The following is a 20633-nucleotide window of genomic DNA, read 5'->3' as shown; positions in this document are numbered from 1 at the left end:
TAGGCATTGTGCCCCAGTTGAGTTCAAAGCATGGATTGTGGCATGGTAGGCAAACAAGGCTCTTCCAAAGGAGGTCCAGAGGTTTAGATGCTCAGCACTTGGGTGCTTGCAAAATATGTTGACTCCTGAGGCCCATGATAAAATCTAAAGCTGCCTTTGAAAGTTAAGTGTTTAACATAAAGGAGCTGGTGTCCCATTGATCTGCTGCCAATTTTTTAACAAGAGGATGCCACAAGTATTTCCCTGTGTGAATTTTGCACAGTGAATGGGGAGAGAATTCATTTGCTCATGCCTGAACAAAGAAGGATTTTCCAGCCCGCACCAAGAGGGGAGAGCATAGCAGGGTGAGATGTAAAGAAAGGAATGAAGTCTGCATGCTCTAAAACCTGTAAATAAATACAAACACTTGTGCTTATAAAAATCAAGGTCTGTGTATGATTCAGGCAGGGTTTGTCCTTGACTTGGGGAGCAGAAGCCCACGGCTCTTCTCCTCCAGGGATTTTATTTTTTCTCATTTTTTTTTTTAAATTATTGACACTTTATACAATCTGGTGTTCTTCTAAATATAATTTTATTAGCATGAGAAGCCACTTGGCAGCGGGAAACTAATGCTGGTGAGTTCACAGCTTTCAAGACAAAGCGTTCTCTTAGAAAGAAGAAGAAAGAGACCGATTTGGAAAGAAGAGCCTTACAGCTTCTGCCTAAAACCAGCCTCCACCTGCCATCTTCTTGTTGCAGGCTTAAATGGAGCAATATTCCCTAGCCTCAGCTTGTTTGTCTCTGGTTTCCAAAGGAGATGAGGCATATGCAGTCACGCTGTTCACCAGCTCTCCTGTCACCCTCCCACAATAACCTCCAAGAGAGGAAGGAACATGTACACGGAGGCTGGGTAAAGAAGAAAGGCTCCTGCTCTCACCCACCCCCTGGCATGGGGAGAGCTGGGCAGGAGCACACAAGCAGTTGCGTGGCTTGGCTGCCCTGCAAGTGTGTGCCAATTTGACACGCAGAACAGAAGAGCTACGGCTGCTGGGGACAGGAGGACACGGCCCATGGGAGCCATGGGATTCGCTGCTCTGGCACAGGGAGCGCCTCACTTCCCAGGAGGAGGGTGATGTAATAGAGAAGCCATGCATTAGGCTCTAGCATAGCTGTATCAAAGCACTTTTCTGGATGTTATGGAAAGAGGAATCCAGCCAAAGAGTCGTGCTGGGGTTTGTTTTATTGAGCAGAGATGGTGGAGATGAAGGTGAGCTGCTTCCATGTCCATGCACAGGTGTCTGCGGCCACTGTCGGGGTGGGTTCAGCTGCTGCTGCTCGGAGCCAGTGAGGACTCAGCATTTCCCCAGGTGCTTCAACCTTATTTTCCCTCCACTTCTCCTGTAAAAGGAGCAAGTTAGACTTAAATAAATCAGTATATAACAGACGGTGCAGAGTGGGACAAGAGGCTTATCCATTCAAAGAGAACCATTTGCATGACACACACCAGCATGCCTCCCAAGGAACGTCAAGCCACCTTCTCTCCTTGCTCGTTTCTGATTTCCCTTAGGATAAGGCAGCCTTGAGTGTGTACCAAATGTTAAGGACTGCTAAGGAAAAAAAACAGTGCTTTGCAAGCACATATCAGTTCAGGGGTGCTGGCCCCTGTTGCAACTCCTTTAAAAGGTGACAAGAGAAGGAGAAATTCAGGTTCTTCTTCTGAGATTTTGTGTCCTCTTCCACAAAGCCCATTCAGACTTTTAAGGAACAATTTGGCACGGCTCAGCTCCCACATTCCTCCATACACTTCTCAGCATCCAGAAGTGTGGGCAGTGAGAGTTGCAGCCTGTGGCATATAGTGGGAAATGTGCATCAAATTAGTGAGTGCAGAAGGTACAGGCAGGATGCAATTGCCTCCCGGGCCCCGTGCTGCCTCTCAGCATGGCAACCAGCAGCCTGCAAAGCCTAGAAATAAATTAAAATTAACTGGCATCCAAACAGCGCCGTTCCAAGAAGGAAATATTCCACTTGGCATGATTCGGGGGCTGGTCCGTACCAGAGGAGCAGCCTAGATGCAGGGCTTCCCCTCCACATCATTGCATACATGGAAACGGAGCCAGCTCCCCCTGTTATTTCAACCCCCCTTGCTCTCACTTACAGCACTGCCTTGCAGAAGGCACACTTATTTCCGTACGTAATGCCATCCGTGCCGCAGTGAGGGTTGGACTCCCTCGTGCAGTACACGCTTCTGTTTATAAACTCTCTGCAAATCTGCAAAAGGAATTAAAAACAAACAAACAAACACCACCACTGACCGACCAAGCAAACAAACAAACCCCAAATCCAAACCCCAAACCAACAAAAAAAATGTTCAGGACTCCCATACTCTTTCTTTGAATTTCCAAAAGGGACAGAAGGTCAATAAGCTCATGCTTTTTCTGACAAGAGGAGTAAAGCAGCAGTGGTGACACTGCCTGTTCCCTGAAAGAAAAAGCCCTGTCAGAAATGAGCAAGAGTGGTGTCTCGGAGGAATTTTTTGGCCCATGTTTGAGGAAGGAAACTGTAGCCATCTGGGAGAAGTCTTGATCTCCCAAAGACAGGAGGGGATTAGCCTGGGCATGTAGAAGAAGAGTCAGCACTGATGCTCTTTCAGGCATTTGGCATCATTAGCTCCCTGCTGCATGGGCTCATGCATCTTGCGAAACTGCCCTCAGCTTGGTGCTCACTGGGCTTCCTGCCTTCCCAGTGGAAGAAGGAGAAAACCATTATCTATGGGGAGTTAAAAACGATGTCCCAGAAATGTACAGGTATTTTGCCTCTGGACTAGTCCCAGTGATGAACCTTGTTTGGGGGCATGAAAGTCTGCTCTCAGTAGTTCCTTTGGAGGAAAGTGGAGCAAAGTGCACAGAAGTGGTGCTGCATAGCAACACAACCCTGTGCAACCACCCATAGATCTAATCACGGGAAACATTTGCTAAACAAACCATCCATTTCCCTGCACTAACTTGCTAATGTGGTCCCACATAAGATCCCCTGTACAAGGGTGACACCTCCCAAGAGTGTTGGGACTTCATGGAAGGACCCACCTTCTCCCAGCAGACATTAAAAACTGTTTAGCATGCACCAAGATCCTGGTTACAAAACCATTCCTCTAGAAAATGCAGATTCAGTAAGCAGAAACAGCTGCACTAACCTCTTCAATGTCTTCACCTGCTACATCTGGAATAAAACCAAAAGAAGCAGAGATTTTAAATGTCAGCATTGTTTTCTGACAGAAGCTGAAGTAAAGGCACAAACCCTCTGTGCAAGCCTCAGTGGAACATGCACAGGGTTTTTCCTGCTCCATCATCCTGTGTGGCGGAGGAGGGGGCAGGAAATACATTATCTGAATTGCTTTTCAGTATTTTGCTTTTTCGAAAAATGTTACTCAAATACCATGTAATCTGTTGTTCAGCTGCTAACTGCACCTCAGGCACACAACCCAGTCTCCTGGAAGGCAGCCACTCCAGGGGAAGCGAGCTGCCATATCGGATCTGGAGCTGTGCTCGACAGAGATTTTAAAGCTATATTGACTTCCAAGGCTTTTAGGCTCCTGCACCTCTAAACAATGAAATGGCTGGTACTCCTAACACGAGTGTACTGTGGAGGAGGAGGAGACCCTGTGGTCAGCTTTACAGCCATCCTCAGCACCACACAACCCAGAGACTCTCCCAGAACAAGTTCCTCCTGGGCGAGATACTGCAAAGAGATGTCACGGAGTGATACAGAGCAGAACAGGCAGTGCCGGTCAGTAAGAGTGCAAAAATACCCACTGTAACTACAGGCTCTGGGCTTGAAGCTAATCAGTCCACCCTCTTTGTATTTCTTCACTTCAAAGACTACAGTCTGACATGTAGGCTGAGTCAGAGCTTCAGGAAAGGACGACCCTGTGACATGTCTAAGGGGGAGTGTGACACTCAGGGGTGGACTGGATGCAGTTGCAGAATCTGGGTCACAACACCATGTGACGAATATGCAGGACTGTGCATGGCAACGGGGCAGCAGAGGTTTGGAGGTGAGGCTGTACTTATTGGGGTCACTGCCAGTTGTGAGGCTGTTCAGGAGACTCTGGGCAGGGGGGAACCCAGGGCAGGAAATGGAAGGACCTTGTCCTATTCTCGGGCCCCCACATGTTGGAAATCCCACTCAACCCTCTGTCAGCTAAACCATCATCCATCAACCCACTCTACTTCTCTGCCCTTTGGTGTTTTATCCCTGCTGCTGGTGTATTTCTCATGTCCTCAGGTGAGGCTAGGCTGCCTTAATTGTAAAGTCACTGCTATGGCTATCTTCATCATATTTGCAATCTAGCTCATTAAATAGTTTTAATAAATATTGCATGCAGCTACAGAAGGCTTTGTGATGATGTCTCTTGACATATGTTTATTTTATAGGAGATCACAGAGTCTGCTGCCATTCTGCCTGTCCTTGGAAGGAAGTTTCAGCACTCTGATGGAACCCAGTCCCAATTAAGACTCAATTAGAGACAGATGAATATTTCATAATGAATAATGTGTACAAAGTAATTCACCTCTTTTTTTTTTTTTCCATGCACAGCTTGCATTTTTCTCAAGTGAATTCTTTATTCAAATTATTCACAGAAAAACAAGGATAAATAATTCTTGTTCTGCACATTCTTCCGTAACCATCACCACAAACCTTGCAGAGCTGGGTCAGCTGGACGCAAGCAACTGATAACACTGATGTGACCTATATGTTCAAACATCATCACTCAGCTTCCCCAGATCAGAGAGATGTGTGAATCTCCAGATAAATACACGCTGGATCCTTTTAATTTGCCCTCTTTGTTCTGACTCCTTGAGGACATTTGAATTTAATTTTCAAGCTTTTCTCTGCAACATAAATGAAAGCTGAAACTTTCATCTAATTACGTTTCCTCATCTCCAAGGAAAACACCAATACCAAGATGCTTAGGATCAAAACAAGAGCTGATGACCCTGAGGTGAATGAGTTTCTTCTCTAACTGGTTCAGCAAAATTCTCCAGTGAACATTTGAACGAAATATTCATAATTACGCTCTACTTTGGTACATTTGCTGCAGGAACCGCTTAGAATTTGCTCGCTCTGTCTCCCAGTGACACCTCTGCTGCATTATGCACTGCGGAGGCACATGAGGAGTAGAAATATGTCATACAAGTGAGCAAGTCCTGTAGATATTTTCTACTTGCTCAGCTTTATCTTCAAGCCTGTCATCTGGTGATCAAGGCTCTCCGAAGTTTGCTGTTGTCAAGAAAGACTTGGTTTGGTGTTGTTTTTTTTCCGAGGCTAGAGAAAAGATCACTTACCCGAGAAGAAAGAGAGCAGCAGTAGGCTGAGAAGCACTAAGGCACCTGTTGCCTTCATGCTGCAGGTAGCTCTTTAGTCCAAGCCAAACGATCCGTGCGGGAGGTGTTGTCTCAGCACCTGAGCCCACAGTGTGCACACAGACCAGCTTTTCTCTGTATTTATGTACCCATCTGTAGCTGCCCTCATTCCCCACCTTAATTGTGAGAACTTCTCCACTTCGCTTCTAGAGCCATTATTGGTCCTGCCATGTTTATGGTGCTTTAGGAATGCTGCCCTGTCCACATCAAACCTAGAAAAGGGCTAATTATATGAATGATAGACAGGCTTGTAATATCTTTTCTTTTTTTTCTTCTAAATAGTCACAAGATTCTCACAAGGGTGAATTTTCAAAGCGGTGATTCATCAGGGAAGCTGGTAATTTTCATTCTCAGGGCCCTCACTGAATGCCAGCTCCAAGGCTTTGAGTGCGGCGTGATGACACTCACTAGACGTTACGAAATAAATCACAGCATGAGAATATGTTGTCTGTGAAACCAATTATACGTTGTTCCCTGGCTATTTTTGAGGATGGATCTAAATTTGTTGGGTTGGGGTGGAGAAGCTCTCCAATGTGACACGCTCCCGTAGCTGTGTGCGCAGTCCCTGATAGGACTGCTGACTCTCCTCCCTGAACTATTTAGACTTTAGCTGTCAAGGTTTTTCCTGGTTTTTTTTCTGTATTCACCAACATATGTCAGGACTTTGCTCCCACAGCAATTGGCAATGAAGGGAATCTGATGAGGAACTGGGAAGCCTGAGCTCTATTTCCAGCTGAGCCTGTGCAAGGATTTGCGTTCAGCTGTGCTGTTTGCAAAATACCTGTACAAATAAGAATAAGCATGACATTTTGGTACGCTTTTCTAAGGAGACAAGGCTTAGGAGGGCAATGTGTGTAGATAAAGCTCTTTATTAGTTCCCCCAGTAAATTCTGAATCTGCAGCTAGTTCAAGCCAATTCTGACATGGGAGCAAAAAAAAGATCAAAAATAATAAATTCATTTTTATACATTTTCCTAGCAGTGGAGGAAAGATGATACCAACATCCTCAGCCTGCAAGGGAGAAAGCTTCTGCAGGGGAGTAACATTAGGAATGCCCTGCATCTGGGGAAGCATTCATTTGCAGCTTGCTAGACATCTTAAAATCCACACAACAAGGGAAGCTGTGACTGACAGGTGACTTCTCAGATGTCTATTAAGGGTGAGCTCACAACACAGCCTCTCGTATAATTTAGTTATCAAGTCAGTCAGCTGCAGCGCCGTTCAAAGCCACGCTTAGTTCTGCCACTCTGCAGCGCTGCTTGTTTGCCTTTTCTAGTTTCATACGTCACTGCTCACGACCACAGCCTAATGCCTCGGTCCTTTATCTACCCAGACGTGCTGGCTGCTGCAGCACAGCTGACTAGATGAAGCCTTAGCAAACACACTGCAGGGACCAATCCCTTCCCACTGAGGAGAGGAAGAGACAAAATTACCAACTGGGTGATTACTGTTATTACCCCTTCCACTTCTCTTTTACATACGAAACAGGCCCCTTGCTGGCATAGGCAAGGGAATCTTTCTGTTCAGGTATAGAATAAGGGCACCTGAACCTTGCTTGGCACTCTAAGGGGTGTAGTTGGACAGAGTCTTGCTGGTGTCAAGCCAAGTACTTTCCTGTGCTGGGCCTGTCTTTAGTCTTATGTGGTACAAATCTTTCCATCTTCTGAAGTGTTCTTGCTTAGAAGTTCATAAGGCATCTAGGATACAGCCATAAATCCAGTCTTTGCCATTCACCCTGTAGGTGAGCAGATCTTCCTTAGACTTTTCTAAAGCCTTCGGAGCTGCTAACAAATATCTGGTGTCCTTGGGCAGAAACTACAACTGCAGAGGGCAGCTCACCGTAGGATCTTGCTGTTGAAGACACATTTCCTGCTATGACCAAAACTCCACTAGCCTGTGGCTACTCTATAAACCTCTTGGCCAACAAGAAATTATAGCAGAAATCTGTCTTATGTTGACAGGTCTTTGTTCACAGCCACTATTCACTTAGACTGTTCCCTAATTACTTTTCACACACACATAACCAGATAGCAGTAAGGACTCTCTCAACTCTACAATTTGTCTTTTCTTAAGAGCAGGCACAATGTGATTTTATTGCCTGTACACTGAAAATAAGAAGTTCCACCCCTCTTCCTAGGACAGAGCACTGCTCTTTGCTAGTACAAGGGGAAAGAGAAGCCTCTTATTCTGGGGAGAAGCACCTGCAAAATTCCTGGTCAAGCAATTATCTACTTAAGGAAATAAGACCCAAAGAAAAGGCTTGCAAGTCACAGATTTTGTCCTAACTATCAGCTTTATCAGCAGATAGTCTTGCTACATAACAAGAGAATGCCAGGTGGAGAAAGAAAGAGGAAGGGATTCTGTGAGCCATGGGACTTGGGAATTTTTCCTGTGCTGTTTGCATTTTAACTCCTTGACTCACCCAGAAACATGGCACATTATCATGAACATTCATAGGCATCATTGCTCCTCCAGTGCACTCTTTAGGCTCCCACAAAGATATTATCTCCACACCTTTCTTCCCAAGAGATAAAGCATCTTCGAACTACCAGCACATCTTCTGTTTCTTCTTTCCTGTGTTTAGAAAATCCAGTACTTCTTCCTGAAGGGTCCCTTGTCCTACATCCACCTCAAATACTCCAAGTACAACTTTTCAGATTGCTTCTCCAAGAAGCTGAAAGCCTGAGCCTCGTCTAATTTCCTCTGGGGTTCTCATTAGGCTCATTACAGCCTTGCATAGCTTGCTGCAATCTCATGCTGATCAACACAGTTGTAATGGACACACCCATCAGGGAAGCAGCAGTTCCTAATTTTCTTCCCTATGAGATAGCCTCCTCCCTTTGCCATGAGCCTTCCTTTTATAATTCACTGCCAGACCTGCCCCTTTCCCAGGTATGGCCGGGTAGGGCTGACCATGGCTACCTTTCTCTTTCACGCTTCTCCAGGACCATCCACCTGTGTCAGTGACCTTACAAGAACTAGTCCCTCCAAGGCTCAGTGCTGTTACAAAGTCAAATCCCTTTACAGTCTATAAGACACCAGAACTAGGAGAGTGGCAGTCTTTTATAGCAGCTTGGTTTCATTTCTAATGGTTTGGTATGGAGTGACGTAGTCTCATAAGGGCTTGGGCTAGTGTGTAACAGGTGTTACGCTTTGCTCTTTATCACGGTTTATTTCACAACTTGTCCTGCCTGAAGACCATGACCCCTGCCCAGAAAAAAAATACATAAAACCCAACCAAAAACCAGTCCATGGTAAAGAGAGTGGCTGCGTTTAATTTATTGATAAATCAAAGCAGAGACCAATGTGCAACAGTTGAGGGAGCAGGGAAAAGCATATCTGATTGCAGGGTTTGTAAGGGAGAAATCAGGGAGAAGAATTTGGCTCCAGAGTTCAACACTGGCCACGGTGTTGGAGTGACAGAGTTCCCCGGCTCCTCCTGAAGAGAAAGAGGAAGAACAAAATTACAGACATGGATGTCAGTTTTATAGTCTAACTTTACCCTAATAAGCCAATGCTGTCATGCTCTTCAGGTTATAAAGCACTCCACTTGATGTTTCAGCTCTTCCCTCACTCCTCAGGTTACACACTTTCTCATATTAAAGAGATTTGGGACAAACTCCATCATTTCGGACACCTCCTACGGTCACAGTTTAAATCTGGCAGGCAGGAAGTCAGCAATGCTATGAGCCTACAAATGGGGATCTAGATTTAGTTGCAAGGAAAGGAGAAGATTCACTCAGGTTTAAGACTTGCAGTGCCTGGGGGGTGACAGAGGAGTGAGCACCAAGAGAAGAACGTGGGGCTGGGATGGGTTTACCAAGGGGCTAATGGGAGCTGTGGGGCTTCCAACACCAGCTGCCACCACTGCACGTGTGGTCCAGCTCCTCCAGTTTCACAGCTGTGTGATGAGCTCTACACTTACGTAAATGCTTCGCAGAACTGGCACTGGTTTCCATAGGTTTTGCCATCGGATGCGCACAGGGGGTCAAAGCTGAGTGGGCAGACGAGATTGCTGAGCGAGAACTCACTGCAGTCAATCTCTTGGCTGCTGGAACTCTGAATTCAAGAGAGGGGGGGAAAAAAGTCTGATAAATACTATTACAAACAATGAAATGGCCATGCTGGTATTCCCAGGCTGGCCTTCTTTCTGGCCACTCTGGTTCAGCAGGGTCAAGCATACTGCATGTGAGTGATCACAAGGCACACTGCAGAAAGTGCTTCCACCCAAGGAATCACCACTGCTAATAGTGCTGATAGTACATGATCCTCCTGCTCTCCTGCAGAATGGGTGAGGCACCATCTCTTGCTCAGCCTCTTAACCAGTAAACAAAGGTCTTGGCACCCACTGCCTGCTGAATTCCCAGGTCACAGCAAGGACTGCATTTCTGAGTCAGGAATTTGGGTCCACAGCCTTTGGCTTTGACATATTTTATGTTTCCTCCTCAAACCCAATATATGCAGTTCAAATGCACTAGGGCAGTGCAGATATTCGTTCTATTTATTTATAATGTAGTGAATTTGTGTTGTAAAGTTTATCAGCAGTTAAGAGTGCAGATTTCTGTTCTTTACCTGAGAGCACGTTCCCTGGTGACGCACGTTTAAGCTCAGTCCGTTCCTTTGGGAAGAAAGTGAGTTGAGAATCAATGAGCATAGCGCAGCCACTCGAGGTCTCGAACTACCTCCTTACACTCTAAATACCAACATGAGCACCCCCTGATCCAAAAACTCCTCCCATGGCCCAGCCCCTTCACTTACGCCACAGCACTGCAGAATTGGCATTTGTTTGAGTAGGTAACTCCATCAGTGCCGCAGATGGGCGTGTACTCCATGGTGCAGGGCGTACTGACACCACTGGCAGATCTCACATATCCAGTACAGTCAACCTGAAACAGTCACAGAGCAACATTTTAGTCTCTACTACCCTTTGCATCAGTCCTCTGTGATGGAGCATGGTGCAAGAGACATCTTCCTTTCCATCCAGAGCTGAAAGCGAGAGGATCTTCCAGACCCAGCGTAGTGGAGTTGGAAGGAGCACACAGAGTTGAAATCCTGTATGTGGGTACAGCACGACCATGAAGTATATGCCTGTTTCTTTCCTGTCCTGCAGTGGCCTTCATGCCTGTCATCTTGGAGATTTTCACTGTGAATGCCACTGTGAAGGATTTTTGCCTAAAAGGCCTCATGTGGCAGCAACATTTGCTACAAAATGTCAGTGCCACTAGAAAATGGAGTTTACATTCATCTTGGTGTTTCTGCTGTTACCCTGAGTGTGCTGAAATGGAAGCCGCTGTTAAATTGCACAGCCAGAGTGTTTCTTTCTTTTCTCACTCTAAAAACAGAGGCACTTCTCCATTTCTCAGCAGCTCTATAGATTAATAAACAAACTTTATGATAAATGGGCTAATGGAATCACTTTTTTTTCTATTACAAAACTACAGTTTAGTCAAAATCCAAAGTTCCTCTGGGAATTTCTTAGCTTCAACAAGCCTCTAAGTCTAAAGAGAAGCATGACTGAAATAAAAAGTTTCCATTCTAAAGTCTGGTGTTATACACAAGATAACGTTTTAACTGTTCAAACAACATTTAAAAGACATTCTAGCAAATCTGAAATGATGCCTTTTCATTCCATTTCTGACACTCTGAAGTTTAGTTTAGTACAGAATTGATCCCAGGCAAGGTTTCTGTCTAGCTCTCTGCCGTCACCTCACGCACCATTGCTCAGCGTGGTAGGAGAAGAAAGCAATCTCGGACCATACCTGACTAACGCATTGTCCATCATGCTTCTTGGTGACGTCTCGGTTACGGCTAGAGGGAGAGCGAGAGAAGGAAAAGAAGGATGAATTGGAGAGAATCCAACAGAGAGCCATGAGGATGATTAGGGGCCTTGAGCATCTCCCTTATGAAGAGAAACTGAGAGACCTGGGGCTGAGAGAGGATCTGGTCAATGTCTATAAATATTTGAAGGGTTTATGTCAAGTGGAAGAGGCCAATCTCTCTTCAGTGGTGCACAATAATAAGACAAGGAACAAAGCGTACAAACCCAAACACAGAAGATTTCAACTCAACATGAGGAGAAACTTCTTTACAGTGAGGGTGACAGAGCACTGGAACAGGCTGCCCAGAGAGGTTGTGGAGTCTCCTTCTCTGGAGACATTCAAAACCTGCCTGGATGCATTCCTGTGCGGACTACCCTAGGTGATCCTGCTTTGGCAGGGGGGTTGGACTAGACAATCTCTGGAGATCCCTTCCAACTTCTGATATTCTGTGATCCTGTGAATTTGTTCATACCATGTAGTCATCTCACCCATTAAGTCTCTCTACTCATAAAGCCCCAGTAATTAATCAGATTCAGGAGCTTGCACATGGAGGGTCACAGGCTTTAGGGAAGTTATGAAAAATCAAGTCCATCCCATGATTAATCACAACCCCACAGGCTTTTGTCTGCCACTTGAACTGGCATTGTAGGTAATCAGGAAACATTATACTCACTAGTTTTCATTGCAGAGGGAACACTCGTTGGAGTAGGTCACCTCATCGGTGCCACAGACGGGTTCATAGTTGCGGGGACAGGCAACAACCATGCCCCCAGACATCCGGTATGCATCACAGGAGAACTGTTAAAGTGGAAAGAAAGGTGTGCTTGTGTTAATCATGGGTTTGCAACACTGGGAGACTATTGATGGTCATTTTATTTTTTGATCCTCATCATTCCTTCAGGGTGAAGTAGGGGGGAAACAAAATATACCCTGTCTCCTACTGCATAAAGGCACCTTATCGCTATTAAGGCTTTCGGTACTTTTGGCAAGAATTACAGGAGAATGTGATCATTCCTTGGGGAATCGAGACAGGGATGATATTGAGGCAGTTATTCAATAGTTGTATAGATTTTCTGCTGGCACTCTGTGCGGTGCTGACTCTCTACATTATTAATTGCTGTCTTTTTTATCATCAAATTCAGGAGCTGTCTTTCTCTGACAAGGGTATTTTCTTACTTTGGGGGGAAGGGGTGGTATAATACTTAGGGGCATATTTCCTTTCTCGCTCACTCTCCTGTTTTTTTTCTCCCTCAAGCCTTCCCCAGGATACCTTTGAGTATGAATTATTGATCTAAACTTAGAAATCAAGACTGAATAACAAATAAGAACTACTACTCGCCTGGACCCGACCAGCAGCATTGTTAAAAAGCCGGAGCTGAGCAGCAGCAATATCTACAATAGAAACAGAGGTTATAAAAATTGTACAATAACTTTGACCAAAGAAATCCTTTGGAATCGTCAGTTTTCCAACAGAGTTGCCAAAGACGCTTTCTCGTGACTGAGAAGTGATTGGTTTTCCAAATGTTAACCTACTCCAAGAAGCTATATACTAAATTAAAAGCAAATAAATCAAGTATTTGTGAGACCAGATTTCGGCTCTCTAAAGGCACAAACAGAGCATGAACTTTTCTCTTTGTACAGCGCTATCATCTCCACTAAGGGTCACAAACATAAACCAGACAAATGCATCCTACTGGTGTTTATCTGCACAAGGATGAAGTGAATTGAAAGAGAGCCTACATATTACTAAATCCTCACATTGCCAAAAGGCTGAACTCTCCTCTAGGATTTACATATAAAAGCAAAGGGACGGGAGAGCCAGAGAGGGGTTAGCGTAGACTGTGACAAATGCAACTTACCCGAAAGGCAGCCGAGAAGCATGAGCCCAAGAAGGGCAACGCTCCCTGTTTTCTTCATGGCAGAGACAGTTGTGTAGCCTGTTACTTGCAAATCTGTTGCTGCCGAGCTCAGTGGATGGTTCTTAGCCTTCTCACCCCGCACTATATATACACGTCTCCCCGAGCTTGTGAAGTCACCACAGAAAGTAATTATTTGCTTTGTAAACTAAGAAAACTGTATTGGTTGTTGGGTTGAGCCCTAAAGAATACTTGTTTGTTAGAGAGATGGCCAGAAGAATTAAAAAAAAAAAAAAAAAGAGAGAGAGAGGGGGAAAAAAAAGAGTGAGCTACACCCAGCTTGTTAACAATGACTGATTTGTACTTTCCAAACAAGAGCACTGTCTCAATACTGATGTTGTGCAATTACGTATGGAAGTTGGTAAAGCAAAGAAAAAATCCCATTTGTCAAAATGTTTGAGCTTGTGTGCACCATGCTACATACACCAGGTGGTACTTGAGCTCCAGGAGGTTTGCATGGGATAACAGAGTTAGGGGGACAGCAGCATGAGATGCTCTAACCTTTAACAGGCATAAAACCTGGGGGTTGGCAGGCATCTGTGTACTTTAAAGATACTGAGGGCTCAATTAATCTCTCTGCGCTCTCCCTTGTAGTTTCCTGGTATGCTGGATTTCTCACCACCAGAAAGGGAACAGTCATCACAGAGGAAAACGTTGCCTAAAACTTCAGAAGCTTACAAGACATTTCTGTGCAGGAGTAAGATTTATTAATCTCTTGGTAATGGGCATGAGCCTGATTAAGAAATTATAAGTATCCTTAAATAATTCCTCTTAATGGCAAGTGAGTGGTCTTCTGTGCAGGTGAAATGGGCTTCTCAATACCAAAGACATGCAACAAAAATTTGCAGCAGCTGCAAACAGAAGGTGAGTCCTTAGGGTCTCTCTCCCCACTCTGTTATATTGTATTAAATTTAGTGTCAGATGAAAGTCGTGTATTAGAGAAGATAAGCGAAGAATAATGTCCTAGACTGTCGCAGCAGAAACAACCAAACAAATAAGGAATACTGCACAGAATAATACATTTTTTGATTTAAGAGAGTCAGGGCAGAAAGTGAGGGACAGAACATGCTTGTGTTTTAGAAGAAGCTTGATTCATACAAGTGGCTTAAAGGCAGCCTGAGTTTTAAATAGAAAATCAAAATTGTTTTTCTTATTATCCCAGGGCACGTTCAAGCCTTGGCATGGGCAGATAAATCATAAAAATGAAGCTGAAAGTGTAAGGGAGCTGCAGTCGCAGAAGAGTGCTTTCAGGATTTGGCCTGTTCATATCAATGAAATCATTTTCCTGAAAAATAAATGAGTAATGCTATTTGGATCTCATTCACAAACATCAGAAGTTGAAGGGTTCCTTTGAAAGCTGTTTCTGTTGTATTCTTAGCATCCTGAGTGATGTGACTTTCAAATTCCCTGCACTGATTGTGAGCATATTTGGAAGGGAAGCAGTAATCACAGAAATGTTAATATTGATTATTCTCCAGGGGCAAGAACGGCAAAGACTGAAAAGAAGGCTTCAGAACTTGCACCAGACACCAGTGGAGATGGCACTTACTGGCTATGCAGTGGTTAGTGAGGCTACAGTAACACAGCCTTTTTCCTCTTCAGCTTTCCAGCCCAAGCTTCTCCATATCCACCACCAGAAATTGTGCTGCTTCTCCAGTTGCCTCTCCTGCCAGGCTGAAACCATGCTGGTCACTCATGAGCTGTCACAAATGGCAGGGTACCTGCTAGGGAGCGGCATCATTCTCATGTTTGGCCAACACCAGCCCTTTGATTAACCAGATCCGCTGGGGAGATTCCCCTCTGATCCACATGCTGCTTCTGAGGGTCTGGGGAGCCAGCCAGGACTGCTCCAAAAGCAGCCCTTTTCCTCCAGTAATCCCTGCTGCTTCACAGGGCAGCAGAGAGAAAAAGAGAAGCAAGGGAAGAGTCTTCTACAGGGTCTTCTATGTGAAAGGATGGCAGGTAACTGGTAGCAGCTGGGTCAGGGCAGCAAGAACTGCTGGGCTAGGTGTGATGTGGGATTGCACAAGGAGCTCCATTAATAAGAATGGGACAGAAGTAACTGCAGCAGATGGTTTGAAAACAGGCATTAGAAACAGTTAAAACCAGCTGTCTCCTTCCATTTGGAAGAGTGAGCTTCAGGAAATGTCATACACATGTTGCAAACAGGAGGGGCTAAGTGAACTCACTTGCTGAAACCCCTCTGTAGTGTTCAAGAGTATCATGGTGGTGAGGTCAGTAAAGTGTCTTTGGACATAGGATTATTGCAATGTTTTTACAGATATGAGATCTGTATAAAAGTTTAAATAGCACTTCTGCTGCTACAATTCTATGATTTCAAGTTCCTAGAGGGCAAACATTCGAGAGCATCATGGCCACATGAATGGGATAAGCTTTGGTTGTCATACAATGTTATCCATTTGTATTAAGGCAGATTTCCAACAATTCTGGAAACTCTACTCAGGTTCTACTCCAGCATTATCCCTTCCAGTCGCAGTGATATTTTCCTGGGAATCTTTTCCTCTGGTCCTGAGACTTCCTGTTTCAACTAAGTCCATAATCTACCATGACATAAGAAAAAATCTTTATTTATGTTCCCTCCTTTAGTCTAAAGTTTGCCACAGGTTTCATCTGGCTACAAACAGAAATGATTCTTGCTAATTCTTCTGGAAAATAAAAAACATAAATATGTGAATGTGTGCACGCCAGACCTCGTGTTCTTATTCCAGCAGCAGTGTCGTCGTCCTTGCTCCCATATCCTGCTGACACACATCACACTGTAATCAAGAACAAAGGGGTGCTGTGCTCCAGTCTGTGCTGCAGCACAGGCAGATGCAAAATGCATTTCTTTGCCATCGACTACCCGTGCGGCACACTGCAAGAGCTCCCAAAACAGGTTGCTGTTCCCGGACCTCTGCACACGGGGGCAGAATGGGATCTTCTACGAGAACACGAATTCAATTTGCAGAAGCAAAGCCCCTGCTCTAAGCCGCACTCATCTAATATTTCTCCTTGTAGTTCAGCTATCTGATTGCTGCCTGCATATCTCCAGTCTTTTAAGCAGAGATGATATCACAGGCAAGGATGTCTGCAATAATTTGACTGTCTGGGAGCTGCATACTAACGGCAAAAGGCTGAGAATCTGGCCCCAGCCCCTCATCGAATCTCAGCTCTGCCTCTCTGCAATAGCTCTGACACAGCCAGCCCTTGAAATGACGTCTCCAAGTAATTTTCTTCTAAAACATAATTTTATTTTTCTCCACATCAAAAAAAAAAGGAACCTACTAGCAAAACATTTATCCTGAATGAAACCTCAGAGAGAAACTGCATTAACAGGAAGGTCTAGACTGGCCTGAGGTTCATTTTGGCCAGCAACAAGTAGAACAATACATTAAACCAGAAGCATCAATATAAAATAGAGCAGAACAAAATAACTACATGGAATATGTTAATCAGGCTGTGGGGTAATTGAATGGCATTTCTGAAATTCACAACCATCAGATAATGACATAAAGTGCCAATGTACTGCTCAAAGAATTGTATCCTAAAATACCTCAGCAGGCAGACAATGTTTCCTGCCTTGAATTTCCTGGAGGGAGAGTTAGATTAGTAATGGGGAAAGGATTTTGTGTTGTTGTGGCAAGATTTTATTGAGCAGCAACAAAAAAATTATTTCCAACGAGGTGCCCATAAAAAATGACTGTCTTCCTCTCCATCCTGAAGAGCTGCCCCCCTGGGGCAGGGATTCTGCATAACTCTGCATCAGGATGCAGGATTTGTCCCCATTCATTTCTCCTCGCAGTTTCCCTTCAATTGCCTGGCGGATTTTCCTGTTTAGCAGGCAAGGCCCCTGGAAGATGCCCTCAGAGAATCAGGGGGATCTTAACCATCACTGGAAGCTCTGCTTGTCTCTGAGACATCATGGCTCCTGGGGGCCACCTTATCCTCTCTGCTGCTCTTCAGGAAAGGAAATACATGGTGGAGCTGATGTTATCTTGCGCCCAACCTCCTCACTCACTGGAAGGAGACGAGAAGGATCAGGGAGCATTTGAGCCGCTCACTCCTGATACTACCTCCCAGAGCCTCAATTTGTTTTGGTCCTAAAAAATCGTGCCTGACACTGAAATTCTTTCCTGCACATAGACCTCCCTCTCGCAGTAGGGCCATTGCAGCCCGCAGGAAGGCACTTGGCACTAAATCGTTGCAGAGAGTCATGTCTTTTGGAAATAAATTGTCTCCCTTCAGAGAGCTGCTCTCTCTGGTCTCTGCAAAGTGACACTCTGTCACTTAAGACCATTAACTATTTGACTGTGAGACTGCTTCCAGTACAGCATGCCACACTGCCAGCGCTTTGCTCTTAATGAATAATAAATTAACGCTGTGACTCTGAGCCTTTCCTTTCATCAGCCGGGACTTCCAGAGGCTGAAGAATCTCAAAGGATCCTCCACAAGCGGCAGCTGACGTAATTACCTACAAGCAGCAGCTAAGTGGTGGGTGAGGTGCAGAAATGGTCTGTGGTAGCTATTGCTAGCTGTCCTCTGAGCACCAGGTCTGTTAGGACTGGTTTTCTCCAGTCCTCAGCTCAGTTGCAAACATGACCATAGGCAGCAGGGTATCTGCCTGCCCAGATGAAATATCCTGTCCCCTTGCTTTGGGAAGCAGGGCAGGTTGCAAAAGGGGTCCTCTCACCCTAAGATGGGTTTTCTACCCTGATTGCAAGGAGAAGAGATGCAGATTGAAAACTACCCTTTTTACCACCTCTCTTGTGGTCATAAGAAATTTGGGCTAACATTGGAAGCCGAAACAGGAATGAGCAGCACCCCACACCAGCAAGACTCTTTGTGCATCTGTGGCTTTTGCAGAGCAAATAAGTACAATAATCTTGGGACTGTCTCTGTTTATGTGTACATTCAGGTCTGCTTGGGGCCTCTTCATGCTGCCAAAGCCTACCATACTGCAATGCAAGTGTGAGGCAGCAGGTATTTGACAGCAACGTTAGGGAGGCAGACAGTTCCTCTCACCCAAGCAGAGCATCTGTCTGAGGTGCCCTTAGTGGAATAAACTGATGCATTGCACAAGGATGTATCTCCAGTCCTGGTTTTCTTTTGGAAAGCTGCATGAAGGCAGATGCCCTCCAGATCTACCCATGGCCCTTGTGGTTGGGATTTGATTCTTTGTAAATCAGAACAATGCACTCCCTCTCCCTGTAATTGCCCTTTTAATATCCACACCCCAGAACTGTTGCAGTGATGTAATCATGAAATACCTTAGGTAAAACCAGAATGTAATCATGAAATATCTTAGGTAAAACCAGAATGAGACATATTATTAAACAAGACATAAATTCTGATGGCTTTTTTTTTAATTATTATTAAACAGAGGTTTCAAGATTCATCAAGAGTTTCCAAGGTTCAGGTCAAGGCTGTAGGGGGGTGTCTGCCATGAAGAACATCACCAGGAAGGATTCCTCTTTCTGAACTGAAGCCTTTCTGTGGAGAAAGAAATCTGTACCTCAGACACACAACACTTGGGCTTTCACTGCTTGTTCTTTCCCTCTGATGAAGGCTATCTCAACAGAGTAGCTTAACCAGAACAGAAAACTTCTGGACTTTATTCCAGCTATTTCCTTTTATTACTAGAATTCAAAGATAAAGACTTAATTTAAAGGAAGAACAAACAGTCTGTAGGAAATAGGCTTTGCTTGGCAGAAGAAAGCTCGTCAACAATTACTTTACAGGGAAATGAAGAACTCTGCTAAATGTTACCTGTTTATACCTAAAAGACAGACATTCCTGGCAAATTGTCTCAATAAAAACCTGACCCTTGTTAGTAAGAGAACAGGAAAACACAAAATAAAAGAACTTTATTTCTCCAACAAGTCTCCAAGACTGATTAGTTAATTCAAACTGAGTTAGTTTGCCGTTCATTTAGTGAAGAGATTTATTTTCAAACCTACAGGACTGCATTGCAGAAGAATCATTTACTAGAATATGGTACACCACCAGACCCACAGTGTGGGGTGTATTCCACAGTACAGACAGCTCTGTGGTACTGACCCAGTAGTCACTGCAGTAGTCCGGTAGATAAATGCAATGTGTGTTCATAGAAAACTCTCAACAACAGATATATATGGCAGGTGATATTAGGAGATCCTACCCACACCCCTGAGCTCCCCCTATTACTGGCCAGCAGCAGGCACTGAGAAAAAGCCCAGGAATAGGGCAGGAGTAAGATAGTACCTTGCCTCCAGCCATGCAGAACTTGTGTAACCATTGTAGATGCTGCTGCAGGAACTTGGACGAGAACTTGGACACAAACTGAATACTGTTTGTTGAAACTATCACCAGATGCAAATGGCAATTTCACCCAATAATATCTGTGCAAATATTGTTCAGATAGCTGGGTGGATTTCGAATGCTTAGTCACAATGTGATTAGTTAGGATTTACATGTGTCCTGGTTTGAGGCCAGGCAGGTGCTCTCTTGCCCCTGCAAGGGGCAAAAGAATGACACTCACACAAATGGATTGCAAAAGTGATGGAAAGTTTAAATGGAAAGCAGTAAGTGTTTTACAGAAGCTACAAAGCATAGTGACAAAAGAATCCCAAAGCATACAGAATCCCCTATAGCATACCCAAAAGCCTCCCAACACTTCCCTTCTCCCCACCTGAGGGTACACCCAAAACTGCTTTCAGGAAAGAAATGGTGGAAAATAGAAAGATCTGTCCCTTACTTGCACTGCATCAATATCTGGGGTGGGATCAAAGGAAGGAAATATGACACAAATGCAATGCATGGATTCTGTTAAGAGTTTAAAGCACTTTGAATGCATGCCCCAAACGTGCAACTTTCAACTCAGTGTTTGTTAGAAAAAGGTTTCTTAGACAAAAGGAATTTTGGACACAATTTTGTGCTGTATCACATGTTTACAACATTGATGATGTAGGATAATTTTTTCACAGCCTGGGTGGAAAAAGGTGTACAAAGCAAAGGAAGAACAATGCATTTCCCATGGTTCAAAGGAGAGAGCAGGACCTGTGCTCAAAACTAAGCAAGTTACTAGGGCAAACAGGGGCAGACAGTGTCATAAAGCTGGGTTATAAAGTCAATGTCTCGTGTGCATTGCCACAATAGCTCCTAAAGAAGAGTATTTAGTGAGATGTAACTTCTATAAAGCTTCTACAATTGTTCAGGCTCTCAAACCATGTCTCAGTTCAGGAGGACTACAAGAAAGGCTTGCTTTCATTCAGTAAAATAATTTGTGTTTCTGCAACATTTCAGAGGTTAAATGCTGGATGTCTGAGTCTCTAGGTTCCACCACGTACATGTCACTTCTTTCATTATGCATAAACTAGCACTGAGAGCAGAGCTGTTCCCACAGTTGTTCTTACCCACTCAGTTCTGTTGCTAAAATATTACCCCCTAAGTGATAGTCTTTGATGTCAAGTCTTTTCAACACTATCTTTCTAGGAGTAAATAAGTCCTTGAAGAATGAAGCT

General features: G+C 44.5%; 2 protein-coding genes across 2 annotated transcripts; both read right to left on the bottom strand.

Moving 5' to 3' along the window:
• Positions 1 to 1201: 1201 nt before the first annotated feature.
• LOC137452683 (serine protease inhibitor Kazal-type 6-like) lies at positions 1202 to 5584 on the bottom strand. The gene is made up of 4 exons (XM_068161325.1): positions 5322 to 5584; positions 3170 to 3195; positions 2135 to 2247; positions 1202 to 1377 (listed from the first exon to the last, which is right to left on the bottom strand). Exons 1-4 carry the CDS (start codon positions 5377 to 5379, stop codon positions 1332 to 1334), a joined length of 243 nt encoding a protein of 80 aa, XP_068017426.1. The 5' UTR covers positions 5380 to 5584; the 3' UTR covers positions 1202 to 1331.
• A 3074-nt stretch (positions 5585 to 8658) lies between these two features.
• LOC137445922 (double-headed protease inhibitor, submandibular gland-like) lies at positions 8659 to 13345 on the bottom strand. Its single transcript, XM_068148107.1, has 8 exons — positions 13078 to 13345; positions 12558 to 12610; positions 11892 to 12016; positions 11159 to 11207; positions 10158 to 10285; positions 9972 to 10017; positions 9325 to 9458; positions 8659 to 8838 (listed from the first exon to the last, which is right to left on the bottom strand). Exons 1-8 carry the CDS (start codon positions 13133 to 13135, stop codon positions 8793 to 8795), a joined length of 639 nt encoding a protein of 212 aa, XP_068004208.1. The 5' UTR covers positions 13136 to 13345; the 3' UTR covers positions 8659 to 8792.
• Between the last annotated feature and the right edge of the window lie 7288 nt (positions 13346 to 20633).

Source organism: Melanerpes formicivorus, unplaced genomic scaffold (genome assembly GCF_026170545.1).
Source record: "Melanerpes formicivorus ecotype bairdi unplaced genomic scaffold, bMelFor1.0.p_v2 SCAF_2, whole genome shotgun sequence".
NCBI lineage: Eukaryota > Metazoa > Chordata > Aves > Piciformes > Picidae > Melanerpes > Melanerpes formicivorus.
The sequence above is the reverse complement of the archived record's forward strand: the minus strand, read 5'-3'. Positions and strand labels throughout refer to the sequence as shown.

Bases quoted from the DNA above. Each gene is read 5' to 3' on its own strand.
- LOC137452683 (XM_068161325.1), bottom strand. From the start codon at position 5,379: ATGAAGGCAACAGGTGCCTTAGTGCTTCTCAGCCTACTGCTGCTCTCT. The intron at 3,196-5,321 runs GTAAGTGATCTT...GTTTTATTCCAG, and splicing joins GCTGCTCTCTTTCTTCTCGG to ATGTAGCAGGTGAAGACATT. The intron at 2,248-3,169 runs GTTAGTGCAGCT...TTCCTTTTGCAG, and splicing joins CAGGTGAAGACATTGAAGAG to ATTTGCAGAGAGTTTATAAA.
- LOC137445922 (XM_068148107.1), bottom strand. From the start codon at position 13,135: ATGAAGAAAACAGGGAGCGTTGCCCTTCTTGGGCTCATGCTTCTCGGC. The intron at 12,017-12,557 runs GCGAGTAGTAGT...CCACTTTAACAG, and splicing joins ATGCTGCTGGTCGGGTCCAG to TTCTCCTGTGATGCATACCG. The intron at 11,208-11,891 runs GTGAGTATAATG...CTCTCCCTCTAG, and splicing joins TCCCTCTGCAATGAAAACTA to CCGTAACCGAGACGTCACCA.